The sequence below is a fragment of the Pelobates fuscus genome, chromosome 2 (assembly GCF_036172605.1).
Source record: "Pelobates fuscus isolate aPelFus1 chromosome 2, aPelFus1.pri, whole genome shotgun sequence".
Taxonomy (NCBI): Eukaryota; Metazoa; Chordata; class Amphibia; order Anura; family Pelobatidae; genus Pelobates; species Pelobates fuscus.
This window is the reverse complement of record NC_086318.1, coordinates 426,860,511-426,881,302: the sequence shown is the minus strand read 5'-3', so window position 1 is coordinate 426,881,302 and position 20,792 is coordinate 426,860,511. Positions and strand designations below refer to the sequence as shown.

General features: G+C 45.4%; 1 protein-coding gene across 2 annotated transcripts in view; it reads left to right on the top strand.

The window, feature by feature from the left end:
• Positions 1 to 4,566: 4,566 nt before the first annotated feature.
• EPHX1 (epoxide hydrolase 1) overlaps positions 4,567 to 20,792 on the top strand; it is a 43,577-nt gene continuing 27,351 nt past the window's right edge. The window contains exon 1 of one of the 2 annotated variants that reach the window (XM_063444070.1): positions 4,567 to 4,821. Coding sequence is in view for 1 of the 2 variants with exons in the window: in XM_063444069.1 (XP_063300139.1) it covers positions 8,150 to 8,156 (7 nt within the window). In the remaining variant the exon portion in view is untranslated. Of the gene's footprint in view, positions 4,822 to 8,135; positions 8,157 to 20,792 lie in introns of those variants that run through there. The other variant, XM_063444069.1, reaches the window with a different exon arrangement.

Sequence of the window (20,792 nt, the reverse complement as noted above, 5' to 3'; positions counted from 1 at the left end):
CGGCGACCACCGAACCCCCGGCGCCGCTGGTCCCGCAAAGACTGACCTGGGGGCCGAACGAGTTTACCACTCACCCAGCACACAGCCAGAAATAGCCCACCTCAACAGTCTGGACCAGAGACACAGCAGCTACTGCCGCACACTACCAAGATAGCTGAGGGGGACACCACTGCATCACCTGGGAAGGAGAAGAACTTACCAAGCCGGAATGAGATGGCACCCCGGGATCCCTACGGAAAGACCTCTTCACACTGAGCAGCTATCACTATGGGCACAGTTCATGACTCCTTCTTCCTTTATCTTTTTCCTCTCACCATTTTTTCCTCAAATTTTGTCTCATAGTAATGTAGCTTTGCACTAAGTCTCCCATGCTGTACATCACACTCATATTTGCAAATCCTGTCAACGAGACTAGTCTTCCATAATGTGAGCCTTAATGCTATACTTAATCAATGTAATCACACATCAGACCTGTCGCTGGTATATAAATTGCATATCTCTCACTTATGCACCAATAAGCCCAATAGTGCTGTAATATGAAGTATGGTCTAACATGTTTGAGCCTTATTATTAAGCATCCTGTTTTAAAGATCCAAGGCGACGTTAATGCATAATGGTGTAAACATTAATAATTAATCTTACGCGAGACTAAGCTTGAATTATCTTACTCTTTAGTTTAAAATCGCATCTCTTATTTTGACATAACTGTTACAACTCTGATATCAATATATAAAAAAATGTGCTGTCAAATCGCTTGCCATGTCAACTCCACTGTATCTAATTGGCCTGCTAATGCTACTGTGGCATCGCAAGGCAAAATGTTAACTGTATAAACATGCACACGAAAAATAAAGAATTAAAATAAAAACAAAAAAACAATTGTGGCCAAATGTAATAAAAGTGACTATGTAGTGCGGCCAAACATAGGCCTAATGTATTCTGATCGCAGTAAAACAATTTAACATGGCCAAATGTACATTGAAAGTACATGAACTCCGAGAATATGTACCAAGGCTAATAGTCTATAAACTCAGAATATGTAGCAAGTCTGAATGTATTGAAACAGCAATATGAAATGTGGCTGAACAAAGGCCGAATGTACAATTTTAAAGGAACACTATAGGCGCCCAGGCCATTTCAACTCATTGAACTTGCCTCTGGGCAGTGGCCCTGTATCCTTAACCCTGCAGAGTGGTGAGAGGTAAGCAGAGTACCCTCGGGTGTTTAAAGCAGTGTGGTGAGAGGTAAGCAGAGGACCCTCGGGTGTTTAAAGCAGTGTGGTGAGAGGTAAGCAGAGGACCCTCGGGTGTTTAAAGCTACTTAAAAAGGTAGAAGGCTGTAGAAGTTATGATTATTATGAGGGAATGTAGAGCTGTCCCTATCAGAAATGTGACAGTTCCCCTTTTAAGTTACCCCTTGTCATAGTCTGGAGGGTTGCGGAAGAGGAGGAGTATCAGCTGTGATCGAAGATAAAGAAGAACAGTGTAACAAATTCATTGTAAGAAAACAAACAAGCTCAATTTCAAGAGATAAGAAATATCATCTTGGTATGAGAACTGGATATGTAGTTGTAGTTCCTCAAGTGTCAATGGGTGGAAAAACAGAAAAATTGACTTCATGCTGACTGAACTTTTCCTTTCCCGTCAATATGGCATGGCAGCAATTACTCATGGATTAATCCCTCCCCAACTCCTACTGGACAGGTAATAATTAATAAAAAGCCACCACTTCCATTATCCCACAGTCTAATTCTAAAGTCCTCATAAAAAACACAATACAGGGTGGGAAGCGTAGTGCTGCCGTGGCATAAAGCTGGGAAAGGAAAATATTGGTAAGTAAGAAGTCAATGTTCCTGTTTCCTGTCCATAACCAAGGCAGCATACGCCACAGTGGGATGAATAAGACTCGGAACATATACATGCTACAAATGGTTTACTGTAGAAAACACACAAGTTTCTCAAGAAGCCAAAGCGCTAAACCTGGAATATCCAGGCTGTAGTGCTTCAGAAATATCGAAATATTTGACTAGGTAGCTGACTGGCAGAACTTATCAGGAGTAACACTAACTGCAGCTGTTCAGAATGATAACAGTGCCCTTGTGGGATCTGCTAGTAAACCTGGAGGGACTGGGACATTCTTGACCTTGTAGGCAGCAGAGATAGTAGATACTAGCCAAGGTTTTATAGGAAGACTTTTCTCCCTTGTTGGAACCAGAAGGTACCACTACATGGCTGGACAAACATCTGACAGGATGCAGGCTACGCAGCTCAGGTTGGTAATTCCCAGCAGATGACAGAAGGCATAACAATATTTTAGTTCATGTGGAGCACTAAGACCAACTTGGTTCTGAATTTCTGTACCATATGTAAGATGACTGTGTCCTCGTAAAAGAGAGTGTATGGACTCTCAAAAGAGTGCGAAGCTAAAAAAAATTCAGCGACCAGAAGCCAAAGCCATCATTAATGCCATTTTGTGGCAGAGGAATGTATAGAGGAATTGATTCTAGCAGTTCGAACAGATGGTTTTGAAGTGCAGAGAGGACGGATATGCAGGACACCTCTAATGAGTTGCATGAGCCCATTTGAAATCAAACAGGGTTTGATTAGCAGAGATGTGAACTTTCAGAGTATATTTAAACTGAGACCTTTTTGAAGGAAGCTAAGAACATCCACTGACAAAATGTTGGTTGGGTCCACACGTTTCTTAATGGCCCAATTCAAAAATATGTCCCAGATCCTGTGATGACATTTTCTTTTTTTCTTGCGCTTAAAAGAATTTAAACTACTGAATTCCTTGGTCAGGTGTACGCTGTGAGGTTCTGGGTAATCTATGGGGCTTTGGGTGAGAAGGTCCTTGATCTCTACCAAGGGTTAGGATCTGATCTGGCTAGTTGTAGAAGCAGAAGGAAGTGGAACCATGATCTCCTGGGCCAATGAGGTAGCACTGCAATGACTTCTGTCTGCTCCATTAATATTTTCCTCAGTATATCGAGCCGGCCCTTCAGCGAATGTCTGTAATGCTCCAGAATTCTACTATATATATATATATATATATATATATATCAAAACAAAATGAAAGCACTCTCTGGGATTTCAAACATTTATTTCAGAATAATAACATCTATCTTTCAACAAGTTTTACCAAGATACCAGGAGAGTCAAAACGTGAATGTTATTATTTTGAAATACATGTTTAAAATCCCAGTGCTCTATATATAGTGTGTCTCTTCCCATTCACCGTATGGTCATTTAGAAATTCTAATCATCAGGTGTCCTTCAATGTTGGGTTTTCCTGTTCTTCCCGGCGGTGAGATGGATTTATAGAATGCCAACATATTTCACAGCACTTTACAGTTCATTGGAGATATAAAACAACAAGTAATGCATTAATGTGATCAGAACAAAAAGTGGAGATAACCTTCAGAAGAGCTTACACTCTAGGAGGTAGAGACATTATATAATGAGGTAATACATAGAGAATATACTTTTGTATTCTAAAAGTGGTGGTTTACTAAAAGATTTAAGGGACTTGTGTTCTCTACCCTTACCTCTTGAGCCACTTTACCCCACTCATTCTAGAATGTAAGCTTATTTGAGCAGGGCCCTCAACACCAAATACTTGTCTGTTAGTCCACCCATTGTACAGCGCTGCAGAAATTGTTGGCACTATACAAGTAATAATAATATTGATTAGAAGGAGCGATATCATTAGTACCCTCCATTTGATCCATCATCAACAGTGCTCCGGGGTACGGCCTGTCTTAACGAATACGCACGCACCTCTTAGGGCTGGCGTGTCCAAAAGTTAAATCCCTAGATGTTTTAAAACGACAGCGTCCATGATGCTTTGTCTTTGTAAAGGCATTCTAAAGGCATGCAAAGTATCAAGGGAATTGTAGTTCAACATCAGGGGATCTCCCTTTTGGGCACCCTGTTAGGGAGTATATGTTAATCCATTCTCCATAGCCAAATGATACACCATCTCTGGGAAGGATATTATTAGCAGTACTAGAATAGGATGTAGATCCCACCTTTAAATATATATAGAAACATGCAGTTTTACACACAAAATTCATAATAATAGTAATAATAATAATAATAATAATTCAAATCAGTTATTCAATAAAAAAAAACTGTCCACTGATATTATTGGATCTTCCTACACACATGGTGGTGGAGTGTGAATTAAATTAAACTCATGAATTATTCCTGCATTAACTCCAATTAGTTATAGTAATGAAAACACTCTGGGAAAGAGAACATAATACCATTAGTAATAATAATTACTAACTTAGTGTCACATAATGTGCTACATCATGACATGAGGCACAGTCTGTCACAGCCAGGGGGAGACTGCCCAAATCACCTCATTACTGCCATTGACCAGAGACCCAGAGATACATGTTGCAATGTTTAATCAATCCATTACTATCAGCCAGTGCCAAGCCCTTAGCCCTGCTTATCTCAGCAGTGTCTGTGGCCCTAACCTTTGTACAGAGCAACTTCTGCATGCACACTGGGGACTACAACTTCCATCATGCACTGCGAACCGTGTTTCCTTAGTAGAAGCCCTGGGATACTTTGTATCTGTGTGTGTGTGTGTGCAGGGATTCCATTGCAGGGAGCAGTAGAACTACCAGGTGATCGGTAAGAGAGCAGGATCCCTTCAGAGGCTGTAACAATAGGCTTCTTGCAGCAATCATACTGAGATTGACCCCTGCTGGTACCCGTAGTGGCAGGTCCATATAGTCTGCCTTGGGAGGACTGCCCAGCTCACAGCATCCTGCAGGGCTCTAGCTGTGGGCAGACACCAGCTCACAAGGTAAATGCATTGATTATTCCAGGGGAGGAGGGGGGAGATATTTAATGCCTTTACTCCCAGCACATGGCTGCCTGCAGTACCCCCACCTGTTATAAAATGATTTATTATCTGCATGTACAGTAATGCTGTTATGGTCTGTACACAGTGTGCATGGTGGCAGCACTGCCCTTGTTAATGTTTGGGGCATGGCTGGCACTGTATGCCAGGTCATTACTCTGTATTCCATGGGCATCATGATAAACTGCAGGCTGCTGGGGAGCTTTTCACATTTTGCCCTATTTTGGGCTATGCTGGTCCTGTCTGATTAATGATGCTGATTCCTGGTATGGGACCCCTTACACCCCTTACCCTAGATCTGCTCTGTGTGGAGGAAAATATAACTACTGGCATGGCTTGTAAATAGATCAGTTTTGTAAACAATTAAACCTGAATGTTCCTTAACTTTATAGTGATGACATTGATTGACATTGTACAGTGCTACGGAATCTGATGGCGCTATATAAAATAATTTAGAGGTAGTTAAATAAAAATGCATCTGACTACTTTTTTTAGCCTGAGTTTGTTTCATTGTTAGAGCATTTTATTCTCCTGTCACTGTCTGCACCGATTATGTGTCTACGATTCTTGGTCAGCGATATCCAGTATTGGCTGTAGTTAATGGGATTTAAAGCACAAGGCTGTACGTTCATGCTTTTGCTTTGTTTTTCCCTGAGTCTGCTTCAGATTATGTAACGTATTGGTTAATAAAATCCATAATGAGTATGCGAAGCAATGTGATGGCGCGACTAACTATACCGTCTGGGGAACACAAATTGTTATTGTTGGCATATAGAAGGGAATTTTCTGTCTTCTTTCGAAAAAAAAAATTATTTTATTTTTTTATAAATCTTACCGTAACCTTAAACTCTGTGTTTTGCAGTTTGCCATTTTTGCATATGTGTTTTTCAAATATAAGGAAAATAAATGATAAAATAAACCACAATGGTTTTATGTACCTAATTAATTTCCCTTTTTGTGTTTATTATTTTTTTTTTTTAAACCATCAGTTTTCCTTTGTGGACTATGACAACAAACAGCCTATTGTATACAGCTTAGTCGTAACGTGTATTAACGCATGTCTTCCCCTGGCTATATACAGGGGGAGATTTTAAAAAAAGAGTTCTGAGAAGTGTCTGATTTACTCTACGTGAATTCCGCAACTTTTCACAGAAAAAAAAAGTGACATGAAATAGTTTTCTAAAAGATTTATAAATGTATTACCTTGTTGTAATAAATTATGGCTAGGAAGCCAAAAATTAAACATTTGAAGATGAGAGCACCCCCAAAACACCAGAATAAATAAAAATTGCCCAAGAGTTAGAAAGAAAGCTTCTTAACCCCTTAAGGACACGTGACATGTCATGATTCCCTTTTATTCCAGAAGTTTGGTCCTTAAGGGGTTAAATAGGAGGGAAACCATCCAAAACGTGTCCCATGCAAACTGCCTTAGATTTCCCCCCCCACCCCCCAGAGAACGCTAGGTGCAGAAAAGATTAATCGCCATTTGTTACGTTGAGCTAAGGTCTAGCGAGATATGGTGACAATCCCTTGCAGTTACTGGCTTCCCTGTGTTCATGCTATCCTTCGATACCTTTTCAGAGTAATTGAACAGCTACTTAATAGGTATAAATCCTCATAATTAGCAATTGCTTTCGGTCTTTCCCAATATCATGTTCTGTTACCAGTGTGGACCCACCGAAATAACATAAGGATCTAATTTGAGGTCCCAACACAAAAGTCTACGGTCCCTGGCATTTCACCTGTTCTTCTAATGTCCTTATGAAAATTTTTACTTTTTTAAAAATACTAATTTGTATTCAGTTAAGGTTTGCAACAGTGACATACTACCGAGAAAGGAGGCTAGAGTGTCCTCAAATGGACCCACACTGTGTAAACCAGAGAATTGTCCCATTTACCCTAAACCTGAGGTTACCATTAAAGCCCTGAGACCGAGTCAAATCCCAAATAACATTAGTTAATGTGTGAGGCCCCTTCCCTATGAGATGTGTACGTATCATGTGTCTCATTGTGTGACACTTTACAAGAAACTGCTATCTGGTATAGAATTTCATTTGGGTTATAGAAAAGCAGATTAATTTTAATCTTTTAAACCTGTACCAGCAAAATCCATAAAAATCATCAGCTCAGTCTTGCATGATTTTAATTTTTGTGAACTCCACACCTGGAAAATCCTCACAATTGACACACATAAGGCCAGAATTTCCCATCAGATGATTAGACCCCCTTCATTGCTTACTTTGTATAAGAGAATAAGAAATTGCTTAATAAAACCTTAAATTTGTTTAATGGAGTGAATGGAACTAGGGAGGAAATAAAAAAACAAACTCACACCTACCTCCGTATTCAGTCTACTGAGATATTTAAAGCTACACTGTCACCATCTGGGAACTTTGCATCATTTTCAAAGACCCCAACCGTGACATCGTCGCTGGGGGACGACAGGCAAAGGTGAGTTTAACTTACCTGAACCTGTTGCTCACAGGCCCCAACGTCTTCTGCCATCTGGCCCTCTTCAGCACCTGGCACTTCAGAGCCAGGAGCCGACGTCACTGCTGGACTCTTGTGCATGACCGAGAGTAAAGAATTGAGATTTGTGGAGGGTCTCGCAAGACCGTGGGATCCTCCATAGATTGCCAATCCCCTGCAGCCGTCACAGGCCATAAGTGTCGGGCGTATGAGGAATATAGAGTCAAAGTAGTCCCTACTTTTGGTCTCAGTATATCTCTTGACTGGGTTGTAATTTTAGTGAAATTAGGGGGGCAAATTCTCAGAAATGGTGGTTTATCTCTAGAGGGCCGCTCCCGGCTACAGATGACTCGCATTTATTTACTTAATTATTTTCACATTACATGTTGAAATATATGCAAATAGCGCTCTTCTTTATCGATTTTGTGTGTTTGGGGATCTTTTTCCTGGACACCAACCTTGGCCAACTCATTAGTTTCTATGCGAGTGCTGAGTACATTATAGTAGAGCTTTATGTGGGTGTTTTATCAGAAAATGCAATGAATGGAATTGTTACGCAATAGAAAGGTTGAGGTGATATATAGCATTGGCCCCCGTCCAGCAGACACACTTGGTTCCGGTATTTGGACCTCCATGAGGGAGGGGGGGAGATAAAACCATAAAAGGGAAGCTCCATCCGTCATAAACTATAGATAAAAGGTAGATTATTTTGAGATTATTACAGCTGATACTTTAACCAAGTCTTATTTATTTTTATTTTTTTTCCAGTTTTTGCAATGACGCAGGTTGACCGGGCAAATACATGTTTTGTACGGATTGCCTGGAATTCAAATTAAACATCAAATTTAAGATTGAAATAGGTAAAGCTTTGTGCCACATTCTGCTGCTTTTTGGCCTAAAATTTTAAAACCGCTCTGAATTCCTAACAATCCTGTGGAATTTTTATTAGTTAACCGTGTGTATTAGTTTAGACTGCTGCTTTAAAACTCATTAAATATGGCCCTGTTGCAGCCTTCATGCACACCAGGTTACCATTTGTTTCACAAGGTTAACAATTGCTATTGAGACAGGAAAAATGGGTGACATCCATTAATTTAATAATTGCAGAATATTCGCACCGGGAAGAAAGGGTATGAGAAGGCCTGCTAACCTGCTAAATTCTAGCTGTTATGCCAACCAAGATATTTACATTACATTGCGCCAACCTTTTAGGCCTCTTTCTGCATCATGGGATATATAGTGTATGAATATCTGGCGTACGCAGATTAGCCTAAAGTGGATACGGGGTTAAGGTAGTTCCCACATATTCCCTCTCATTCTCCATTGTGTATTGTTGGCACGGGAGCCAGCTTAGCTCGTTCTGATAGCTGCTGGAATGTTTTTTTGTCTCCGAAACAAAAGAGGCCAGCACAGCTATCACTTTCCTGTTATTAACACGCACAGTTTACTTCTTTGGATGGGGTTACACATTGGGAATTGCAATGCACTGCATACAGTCAAAGACTGTTTGTTCTTTAATCTAGGAGATCTTCATTTTTATTTAAATAGGTGGAGGTTTTTTTGGAATGGTCAATAATAGAATCCCAAATGGTTGTCAGATCCACATTACTATACCCATTTTTTTTTTTTTTTTTTTTTTACATCTACATGTATTTTATTTACATTTTTTTTGAATTTTTATGCATACGGACATATAACCAAACTAACAGGTAGTCAGCAACTCAAAAGTCCACTAAAAATTATCAAAGGACAGAACTCTGCCCGAAAGTACATAATATGCGATAATCCGTCTACTTTAAAGGCGGCCTGTCTTGTGGTCAGTCGAGAAAAGAAGAGGATAGAGGTGCGTGGGAGACAGGAAAATAATCAGTGATTTCATTAATTATGATTGTAAGTTTTGCTATTCTGATCGAAAACCAAATCTTGACTTCAAGTTGGCTCAGCAAAGGCAGGTGGTGCCAAGCAGAGTCGATAGAGATAATATATTGTGTGCATTACGAGAGAGCGTGAGGTCTTTGTTCTCCCTGTTTATGAGGATTGCCCCCAGATTGACCATATGTTAACCTAAACAAAATGGGGCAAGGTGGATTCATAGAAAGATATAGATATAAATACACTTCCTGGCCCAAAAGTCGACACCAAAAAAAGTCACACACTCTAAATATTTCGTTGAACCGCCTTTAGCTTTGATTACGCATTTGCTGTGGCATTGTTTCGATAAGCTTCTGCAATGTCTCAAGATGTATTTCAGTCCAGTGTTACATTCATTTTTCACCAAGATCTTGTATTGATGATGGGAGAGACGGACCACTGCGCAAAGCCTTCTCCAGCACATCCCAAAGATTCTCAATGGGGTTAAGGTCTGGCCTCTGTGGTGGCAAATCCATGTGTGAACATGATGTCTCATGCTGCCTGAACCACTCTTTCACAATATGAGCCTGATGATTCCTGGCATTGTCATCTTTGGATATGCCTGTGCCATCAGGGAAGAAAAAAATCCATTGATGGAATAACTTGGTCATTCAGCATATTCAGGCAGTCAGCTGACCTTTATTCTTGATTCTATTACTTACCTCTCCATCAGTCCACATAATATACAAAGTTGCATTATAAGTGCTGAAAACCAGGTGCCCCCTACTGGACACGCTCCTGTAAGAAGGTGCCTAATCTGCCTAATGTGAAATAATGCCCTGATGTAGTGAGTGGAATTATTGAAGGCTTTTAAGTTGGTATTAGCAGTTTGAATTGTCATGCTTTGCCCCAGTGGTCCTCTGAATACGGAGCTTTCAGCTATGTTTTTTTTTTTTTTCATGTCTCTAATCCTGCTGCGTTTCACCTATACTCTTTGTTCATGAGATCTGGTTCCAGTCTGTAATAACCTATTATAACTCCTCTCTCCCCCCCCCCCCCCCCCTTTTGTGATCATTATGTCAGAGCAGGTGGTACATGTCTACCCCTTATTGTATTGTTTGAACACAGTGTTAACCTCCATCTTTGATATCGTTTTTAGTACTTAATTATAATTGTCACCTTTTCTGGGAATGGTGTTTTTTTTTTTGTTTTTTGTTTTTTTTTTTCTGCCATAAATTATCATTTGTGGTGGTCTTTATTGCTCTTAATTGCTGTGTTTTTTTTTTTTTTTTTTTTTTTTTTTTTCTTCCTTTGCTGTGTTACTATGTGTAGTGTATTCCATTTCTGTTTATGCCTCCTGTTTTGCTCCAGAAATCGATCTTCTCCTGGTTTCTGACATTGCTTTCGTCTTGTCTTGAGACAGAATATTGTCACTTCGTGCAATGTAATTTTGGAAATGTAGTTGTTTTGTTGTTCTTATTTAATACCGAGAGAGATCCATAATCTAATTACTATATATACTATATATATATATATATATATATATATATATATATAATGTGTTTGAAGAATTTGTCTCATTGTTGTGTGCCATGGTTCGGAATCCCTCGTGCCTGTATTCGTTCTGGGGGGGCTGCAATTTGTCCAAATTTAGGGCAATTAGATGATTATCACGTTCCTGACTCTTGAAGCACGTCCATTTCGGTTTGTGATTCTGGATCTCACGTGGCACCAAAAAGAGAGCTGATTGATTGAGGTGAAATGGCTGATGGCTAGGGAACAGTCATGACATTTTATTGTATTGATTGCAAGCGATATACATAATTTATGTATATATTTTGCAGTGCACTGACTGGCCTATTTATGGGCCTTTTTGGTCTGTCTATTGTTCTCAAAGCGGGTTTCGGGAAATTCTTCTGAGTCAAACAGACATTCGGCCAAAATTCAGACGTCATGGAAAATGTTCTGTTCTAGGTAGTGGGCCATAGAAACTCTAACTTGATAGTTTTGTAACTTTGTGAAAAGAAGAAATAAACCGCGGGAGACGAACTGCCTCCAAAACATAATGTTATCAGCTGGCGTTTATCCCAGCGTCTCACTGTCCTCTAACCTCGTTCTTCCATTCCACCAGCACTGCGCCCCACACACTGCTAAGGAATGTAAGGCAGAGGTTGTTGGAATGAGCGCAGCAAGCTATCTTACCAATCACAATTGTTTAGTTTCTTTAATTTTGTGCTGACATTCTCTTCCATAAACCTACTTTGTAGCCAAAGAAAAAAAGTATAAAAATGCATTCATTTAAAAAAAAAAAAATAATAATAATTTTTATGGTGCTTGAATTTAAACCTTCGTTCCTGATTCCCATCAGATGTAATAGAAATGAATGTGTTTCGCACCCAGGTCCTCGATGGGGGAAACATTTAATTCAAGCCACAACAGATGGACCCAGCAATATTTCGGCACTGCTAGGGCCTGCGTTACTCCTGGCTTACAATGGGTCTCACGTGCTTTTAAACATATACTGTTACATGTGACAAGTCAGTAAGGCTTTATTGAATAAATGTCACCAATGCAGTCCCAGAAAGGGCAGAGTGCCACCGGTCTCTGCCAGTCAGTAGCTCCCCATTCATAAAATCTGTGGGGTTTTTTTTTTTATAATATTCTTTTATTTATATAGATAGAGTTAATGTTTGGCTTAGATCAACAACTGACCGCTCTAAGACAATCGGTGGCGGCACTCTGTGCTTCTTGAAACTGGATTGGAGAAACCTGATGTTGCTGGGGACAGGCTGGTCCAGCGCTGAAAAGCAACCTTTCGGGTTAAACGGTTCTTGAATGGTTTAACCCATACAGGTCAGAAAGCACCAGGGAACTCTGGACAACATAACTTGATTTTGATGAAGAAATCTAGAAATCCATCCCTCTTTATTCTGCAACCGTGCGTCTCCATCTTCCTGTGAATCATGGTTTGAAACTCTGTCCTTTGCATCGGGCAATCGGCATAGAGGAAGCGTACAGAGAAGAGGATAAATGAAACCATGTTTCATTCTGTATTTGAAACATTTGCCTCGGCTTTGTTCCCTGAACTGGATTACAAAATAATTTTCTAAATCTATAATATAAATGTAAATGAGCATCTCATGGAAGAATAAAGTTTAACAGAAAATTGTCACCTAAAACGTTGTGTTAAAGTTGGACAAACGTGAGATCTGCTGCAAAGCAAGACCGTGGTAGTTACATTGTAACGGGAATGAAGCCCATGGATCAGCGCAGTCAGGGGAATGGGCCTTGACAGAGCCAAGGAGTAGGCAGGTGGTGCTATAGATTCGGGGGTGGGGTTTAGGGTGGAGCATGCAAAAGGGTGTGGAAAAGTGCGAGTATATTAAGCGGCCATTTTAGCAAACGGCCATTTTAATTCAGAATCCGCACTTACCTGTTAATTGTTTTTGGCAGGTTGTGGGGTTTCTTTTCTTCTGTCTTTCAGATGGCTTCGCTTGAAGAGATCTTGGACGGTGTGAGAGCAGCAGTGAGAGACAGGGGGATGGCTTGGCTACAGCAGCAACTGGCGGCTCCTGGGACCAGCGGTAACCCCCCAGCGGCTGTGGAAAGGCGATCGGTGCGGAGGGCGAGACCGCCCCAGCGGCTGAGCCCGGGCGTGATGCCCGCAGCGCGTCGGAGACGGAGTCCTTCCAGAGAAGCGAGCGGATCATCAGTTAAGGAGGCTGGCCAGTCGGAGCCAACGCAAACGCCGCCGGCCCCGTCTGTGCGACGCGGTGCCGGTAAGGCAAGGGCGGAGAGTAGGCCTGGCACGGTGTCGCGGCCTACCACGAGGAGCGCTGCTCGCAGGACGGCGGGCGGCAAGGCGGCGAAAGTAGCGACGGCCTCCGAGGAGACCGGGACCGCAGAGGATATCGGAGGTGTGGATAGAGCCCAGACGCATCCCGGTGAGTCTGCCGCTGGTTTAAATACCGGGCGGCAAGGAAAGGCGCTGGGGAGTGGGAAGGACGGGCTGACACCACCTCAGAGGACAGCAAGGGATCCCAGCGGAGGGAGACCTGATCAGGCGGGCGAGACAAGGCCCAGGCAAGGCAGCGGGGGGACAGCAGGAAAGGTCACCCAGCTAGGGCCGCAGGACCGACTCAGGGCGACAACGGAAGGGGCTTCTGTTTGTCAGGGCCAGCGCAGCGCTTCTCCAGTGGACGGAGGAGCGGACAGTGAGGGAATGTCCCAGGGGTACGACACACACTCTGACAGCGGGGCTAGGAGTGTACGGGAGGGCCATAAATGTTGCTCCCGGGGACGGCATGATTACAGAGACAACCCTAGGCCTATGGAATACAAGAGACGGCGCAGGACTAGCGCCAGGCTAGTCCGGGCAGGGTGTGTCAGGGAAAGGAGCCCGTCTACTGACGGGTGCAGTAGGCAAGGGTCAGTCTACAGGGCCAGGAGGAGAGGGGAACGGCGCTGCGAGTCTGGGTCCTCCGACGGGAGCGCTCAAGGACGGCCGGACAGTTCTTACGGCCCAGAGGGCCTGGCTACTAGGCGAGAGAGGCGCAGGGGTGACGATAGGGAACGTATGGAGGAAGGGCGGGTAGAGGGGCACTCGAACAGACTACCCAGGTGTTCTTCTCCCTACAGGTCGCGGAGCGGTACACCTGCGGTCCCGCGGAGGGATCTGGCGGAAAGGAGTCGGCGTCAAAGGGACACCCCGGAGCCGCACGCGGCGGAGGGAAGGAAAACGACCCCGCGGCCTTCCGCGGCCGGAGGATCTGGCGGTGAGTTGCCTGTCATATCACATTCTGATTCCATGTTAACTTGCCTAAAATCATTATTAGACTCATGGGGCGGTGGGGAGGGGGCTTCACCGCAATTTTCGAAGGTATGGGTTCCGGAAGTAGGTTCCGGGACGCCGGGGCAGGCGAAGGGGGCGGTGAGTGGTGTCTCCGGACGGAGCACGCCCGAACCAGGCGACAAGACAGGCTTAAGTTCGGTGGGAGGAGGGGAGGTTTCTGACGCGGCGCGGCAGAATGTACATGTCTCCTTCGCGGGCCCCTTGGGATGTCACCTGAAGTCTGAGGTGAAGGACAGGATTTGGAAGGGTGAGTTCGTAGAGGTTTTTTCTCTCCTTCCTCTGGAGGAGTTCCTCGATCTAAAGGATGAGGATAAAAAGGATGCGAAGAAGGAGGAGGAAGAGAAGAAGCGTAGGTATCGGAAGATACCAAAGACGTTTGCGAACTGGTTGCGGGCTTTTTGCATACTGGCCAGCGTCATCGGGGAAAAGTTTCCCGATCGCTGTTCACAACTTTTTTGCTATTTGGACGGGATAGGGGACGCTTACCGGACGTATGGTGGGATTGCTTGGTGGAAATACGATGAGCAGTTCCGCCAACGTTTAGCAGCGAACCCGAACATGAGATGGGATCAGATGGATCTCCCCCTGTGGATGCGGCTCATGATGGCGCAGAAGGCTGCGCCCTTTCACGGGGCGGCCGGTGCAGCACCTGGAGGAGCGGCGCCGGCCGGACAAAAGAAGGGTTTCTGCTGGCTTTTCAACGAGGGCCAATGTAAATGGGGCTCGTCGTGCAGATTCAAACACGAGTGTTCCGGTTGCGGCGGTACACATGGAGTCAATAGGTGCTTCAAGAGAGGCAAATCGACTAGCGGGGGAGGTCCCAGTGGCGCCACGGCTCCTGCCGCTGCCACTGGGGGCAACTCCGGTGAGGGTAGGCGAGATGCTGCCATGGCTAAAGCGCTACGCTAACCGGGCTGACGCGGAATTTCTGAGGGAAGGATTCACGGAGGGGTTTAAGATACCGTTTAAAGGGACAGGGTCAGGGACTTTATGTTTGAATTTACGTTCCGTTCGGGATCACCCAGGGGTGGTGCGGGACAAATTGATGGCGGAGGTACGGCTTGGCAGGATGGCGGGACCCTATGCGGTCCCACCTTTGCCGAATTTGAGGGTGTCTCCGTTGGGGGTGGTCCCCAAGAAGGAACCAGGCAAATTTCGGTTGATACACCATTTGTCTTACCCAAAAGGGGCGTCCGTTAACGACGACATTGACGCGGCCCTGTGCTCTGTGTCATACGCGTCATTCGATCATGCGGTGGAGTTGGTACGGAGAGCGGGGCCGGGAGCGTTGATGGCGAAGGTGGACGTGGAGGCGGCTTTCAGGTTGCTTCCTATTCACCCGACATGTCACCACTTACTGGGTTGTTTCTTTGATGAGGGTTTTTTCGTGGATCTGTGTTTGCCCATGGGCTGCTCTATTTCTTGCTCGTACTTTGAAAAGTTCAGCTCTTTCTTTGAATGGGTGGTGCGTCTGGAGTCGGCTGGGGGTGCAGTAGTGCACTATCTGGACGACTTTTTGTGTGTAGGTCCGGCAGGGTCCGATCGTTGTGGGCAAATACTAGGGGTGTTGCAATGGGTGGCACGGGTCTTTGGGATCCCGTTGGCGGCGGAGAAGACGGTAGGCCCGACGGTATGCTTGAGCTTCCTAGGGCTGGAAATAGATTCGGTGAAGGGTGAATGTAGGTTGCCTTTGGATAAACTGACAGCGCTCCGCCAGCGGGTGGGGGTAGTCAGGGGTTCGAAGAAGGTGACCTTGAGGCAGTTGCAGTCCCTGCTGGGGAGCTTAAACTTTGCCTGTAAAGTGATCCCTATGGGGAGGGTTTTTTGGCAGGCAGATGGCTCGAGCAACCTGCGGGGCGCGATTGCCAGGTCATTATATCAGAGTCTCCGCGGCAATGAAGGCGGATCTGGATGTTTGGTTGTGTTTCTTACAGGAGTTCAATGGTCGGGTATATTTTAGGGAAGAGGCGACGTCTTCAGAAGCGATAGGCTTATATACGGACGCTTCCGGGAGCGTAGGTTTCGGGGCCTACTTGGCTGGGAGATGGTGCGCGGAAGAGTGGCCAGAGGCGTGGAAGGAAAACGCCTTGATCAGGAACCTGGCCTTCCTTGAACTCTTTCCCGTGGTAGTGGCGGTATCTTTATGGGGCGAAGAGCTCGCGAACAGGAAGGTGATCTTTCATTCTGATAACATGGCGGTGGTGCAGGCAATTAATAATATCTCGGCTTCTTCGCTGCCTGTGGTACGGTTGTTGAGGCGTTTGGTGCTGCTGTGCATGTCTTGGAATATTGTGTTTAGGGCGAAACACGTCCCGGGATTGTTGAATGTTATCGCTGACGCCTTATCTCGTTCGCAGTGGGAACGTTTTCGGGCAGCGGCGCCGGGTGCTCAGGAGACAGGTCAGTCATGCCCGGCGGAGATGTGGCGGCTCGGGACGTCTTGCTTGGGGGCTTTATAAGAAGTTCCCTGGCGCCCGGAACGTGGACTGCGTACACCAAGGTATGGTATGAATGGGAGGAGATGATGGGGCAGTCTGGAGGGGCGAATTCGCCGGCAGGTAGGTTGGACACGCTTTTGTGGTTGTTGTGTCGGTTATTCGCGGGAGGGGCTTCTCCCGCGAAGGTGGACCGTTACATGTCAGCACTGGCATTTTGGTTTAAATTCACGGGTAAGGAGGATATTACAAAAACTTTTTTGGTGAAGCAGGTGTTGAAAGGCTTTCGTAAAGGACGTAGGTCTGTAGACTCGAGACGGCCTGTGTCGTTTAACATTCTACAAGGCCTGGTTGACAGGCTGCATGACGTTTGCACATCTGCGTTTGAAGCGCTCTTGTTTACCGTAGCTTTTGTTTGGGCGTTTTTTGGGGCGTTCCGCATCAGCGAACTGGTCAGTTCTAATAAGTCCGGGGTGACTGGGATCAGGTTCGAGGATGTGTGGCTGGGACAGGACAAGGTCGAGATACGCCTGAGGCACTCCAAGACGGACGTCTTTGGGCGTGGTAAGACGATAAGTTTGTTTGCGTTGCCAGGGTCGGCAGTCTGCCCAGTAGCGTGTGGGCACAAATACTTGGGCGTGCGCCCTCAAAGCTCTGGGTGCTTCCTCGTTCACGAGGATGGTCTTGCGCTGTCGCGCTTCCAATTTGTCAGGGTATTCCGCATGGGGCTGCAACAACTGGGTTTGCATCCCATGCAATTTGGGACTCATTCATTTCGCATAGGGGCTGCAACGGAAGCAGCACGGCTCGGACTCGGGGATGACCGGATTAAACAGATAGGTCGGTGGGAGTCCGCACGCTTTAGGACTTATGTGCGAACAGATAAGTTGGTTTGAAAAGGGTGTTTGGTTGGGTTTGAGTTGTGGTGTCGATGCTCTGCTAGTTTATAACTTGTGTTTCTTTACAGGTCGGGTTGTATGGTTGGTGGGTCACTCCTACGTTTATTGGGCGCAGAAGAGGGCCGCAGTTCGGAGGAATGGAGCACAACTGGGCTTTCTTCAGGACACTGTACAGTTACAATGGTTTGGTTTTCGTGGTTTCAGCTGGCAGAGCATTAGTGGAGTGATTTTTGGTAAATTGTTGGAAGGCAATTCTCCGGACGTAATACTGATACATGGTGGGGGTAACGATTTGGGGCTTATCCCTCAGAGGGAGCTAATTAGGAGAATGAAACGGGATTTGGATCGCATCCGGGAGCGGGTGCCGGGGGTGGTTATAGTGTGGTCTGAGATGGTGCCTAGATTTAATTGGAGACACGCCAGGGACACAGCGGCGGTGTCGAGATGCCGGGGGAAGGTTAATAAGGCCATGTCAGTTTTCGTTAGGAGGTCAGGCGGGGTCCCGGTAAGGCATTGGGAGCTAGAGGGTATGTTACCGGGGTATTATCGTAAGGATGGGGTGCACCTTTCGGAGGTAGGTTGTGACTTGCTAAACCTCGGTTTTCAGGAAGGGATCTCCCGGGCCCTATTTCTGTGTGGTGGGGGGCGCTCGAGACATTAAGGGATCAAGTCTCGGGCTGTGGCGGGATAGGGCTAGGGTAATTGGGATGGAAGTGGATTAGCAAGTGGCTAGGCTAAGCTTAAGTTGAATTAGGCCAGAGTTGGAAGTGGTCTGTTGGTTCGAGCTCATCGGTGGCTCCGAACCTGGTGGTGTAGGGGTGTCTCGGTACACCCCTACAGTTAATAAAGTTACAATTATGGGGCCTCTTTGGTAGGCCGTGTGTTATATATTTATGTGTTATTTATATTGTTATATATTGTTTATGGTATGGGGTCATTGTCTGGGTTAATGCTGTACGGATGGGGGTGGGGGTAAATTAATTTATTTGGCAATGACCCCAATTTGTTATCTTGTTTATGGAAAAATTTAAATAAAGCTGTGGACTTTTATTTTCCAACAGAAAATTGGTGTCTGTGTTTATTGGTGGGTTATGGGGAAGAAAATGCCACAAGCCGAATAACGACTGTGCGCATGTCATGAAGCCCATGGATCAGCGCAGTCAGGGGAATGGGCCTTGACAGAGCCAAGGAGTAGGCAGGTGGTGCTATAGATTCGGGGGTGGGGTTTAGGGTGGAGCATGCAAAAGGGTGTGGAAAAGTGCGAGTATATTAAGCGGCCATTTTAGCAAACGGCCATTTTAATTCAGAATCCGCACTTACCTGTTAATTGTCCCTCCCACCCTCCCTAGGTTTTTAGCAGGTCCCGTTTTGTCACAGCGGCGGGATAGGGCTAGGGTAATTGGGATGGAAGTGGATTAGCAAGTGGCTAGGCTAAGCTTAAGTTGAATTAGGCCAGAGTTGGAAGTGGTCTGTTGGTTCGAGCTCATCGGTGGCTCCGAACCTGGTGGTGTAGGGGTGTCTCGGTACACCCCTACAGTTAATAAAGTTACAATTATGGGGCCTCTTTGGTAGGCCGTGTGTTATATATTTATGTGTTATTTATATTGTTATATATTGTTTATGGTATGGGGTCATTGTCTGGGTTAATGCTGTACGGATGGGGGTGGGGGTAAATTAATTTATTTGGCAATGACCCCAATTTGTTATCTTGTTTATGGAAAAATTTAAATAAAGCTGTGGACTTTTATTTTCCAACAGAAAATTGGTGTCTGTGTTTATTGGTGGGTTATGGGGAAGAAAATGCCACAAGCCGAATAACGACTGTGCGCATGTCAAGATATTTTGGATGATTTCCTGGGACAAGCATTTTGTTTCTGAACGCACGTTTCTTTTTTAATCTTTAGAGACAGTCGCTTTCATTCAAGAATGTAGAACAGATATATATTTATATTGCGCAGACTAGATGGGCCGACTGGTTCTTATCTGCCGTCACATTCTATGTTTCTATATTTAGTGCTGGCAATTATAGGTGCTGTAACCGGTAGAGAGTATCACAATATCGGCTATCGATCTAATGTATAAAAGTTACTGTAGGGGGGCGGGGCCTGGCCATCATGGTGGTTAGATGCACATGGTGAGAGCTCCTCACATAAAGCTTCAATTCCACTACTTAAAGGTGGGATCATACCTGCAGCGAACACTCAAACGTGTACCTACCTGACCCTGTATGCTGTGGTTACCTCCTGACCAAGTTTGGAACTCCGGCACATATCCTCGTGGCCTGGAAAGCTTTTGCGGCCTAAACGCCTGGGATACTCCATGGAGAAGAGAAATGGCCGATCTCCTAGCCTGGACATGCCGGCGTCCACAGAACGGACCTTAGAGCCCTGTTCCCCCCCCCCCTTTGTACCGGTGGGGGATATCCCAGTCCCCACTGGTGCAATCTTGGGGCTTACCCTGCAAAACACCGAGAAGCTGCAGCACTGAAAGAAGGCAGCCTGCTACCTAAAATGGCGGCACCGTCAGGGCCTACAGCGACACACGCCTACTCAGTCACCCACCACTGTGGACCCGGTCCTGCAAGCGTTTGACAGAATATGTGCAAAATTCTGGAAGAAACTCAATGACCGGGCCCTTGTTGCTACTCACATGGCACAGGCGGTGGTACCCCTGATCAGTTCTGCAGGCGCATCCCGGCGCACTCCCCACGCAGCAGCAGCACGGAAACGCAAGCGGCGGGTACACAAGCGCTGAAGCAACAGCACTCGGGCGCGAGAGTCCGGAAGACCGCAACCCCTGCTGCGCTCCCGGATAGAGAGCCACAGAGCAAAACGACGACCAAATCCTGGTCCCTCATGCCACCCCCAGAGGGCGAAGACACCCACCACAGGGAGTCCTCACATCCCGGGAGCAACCTCCATGAGCACCTGGAGAGGGACACAACGGTGGACCATGTCTGCAGACATGAACAGTGACTTACCGGGCGGCACTCTGCCCTTGACGTGCAGGGGAATAGGCTGAGCCTGGCAATAGGCCTATAGCCTGCACAACGCAGTCACCTGCACAGGCGGATGCCACATTACACCCTTCTCGTATGTATTAGAAAATCGTTATTGTTATAAATAGTATTTTTGCACCCCATAAATCAGCTACACACTGAGATGCAGGACCATAATGTCCAGTCTCAACACCAGTGGTCCACTCTTTCGAGTAACTTCTCAGCAAGTCATACAGCAATATCACAAATAATGCCTCTCCCTTACATTAGCCTATGACTTGCCTATTGGTGGTTTTGTGATATAACTCACATGTTAAGCTATTTAACTCTTTGCTACTACTGTACATGCATGTCTAATAGTACATATTGTCAGTCCAAATCGAACGTCCTGTTATATGCTTTCCTAGACA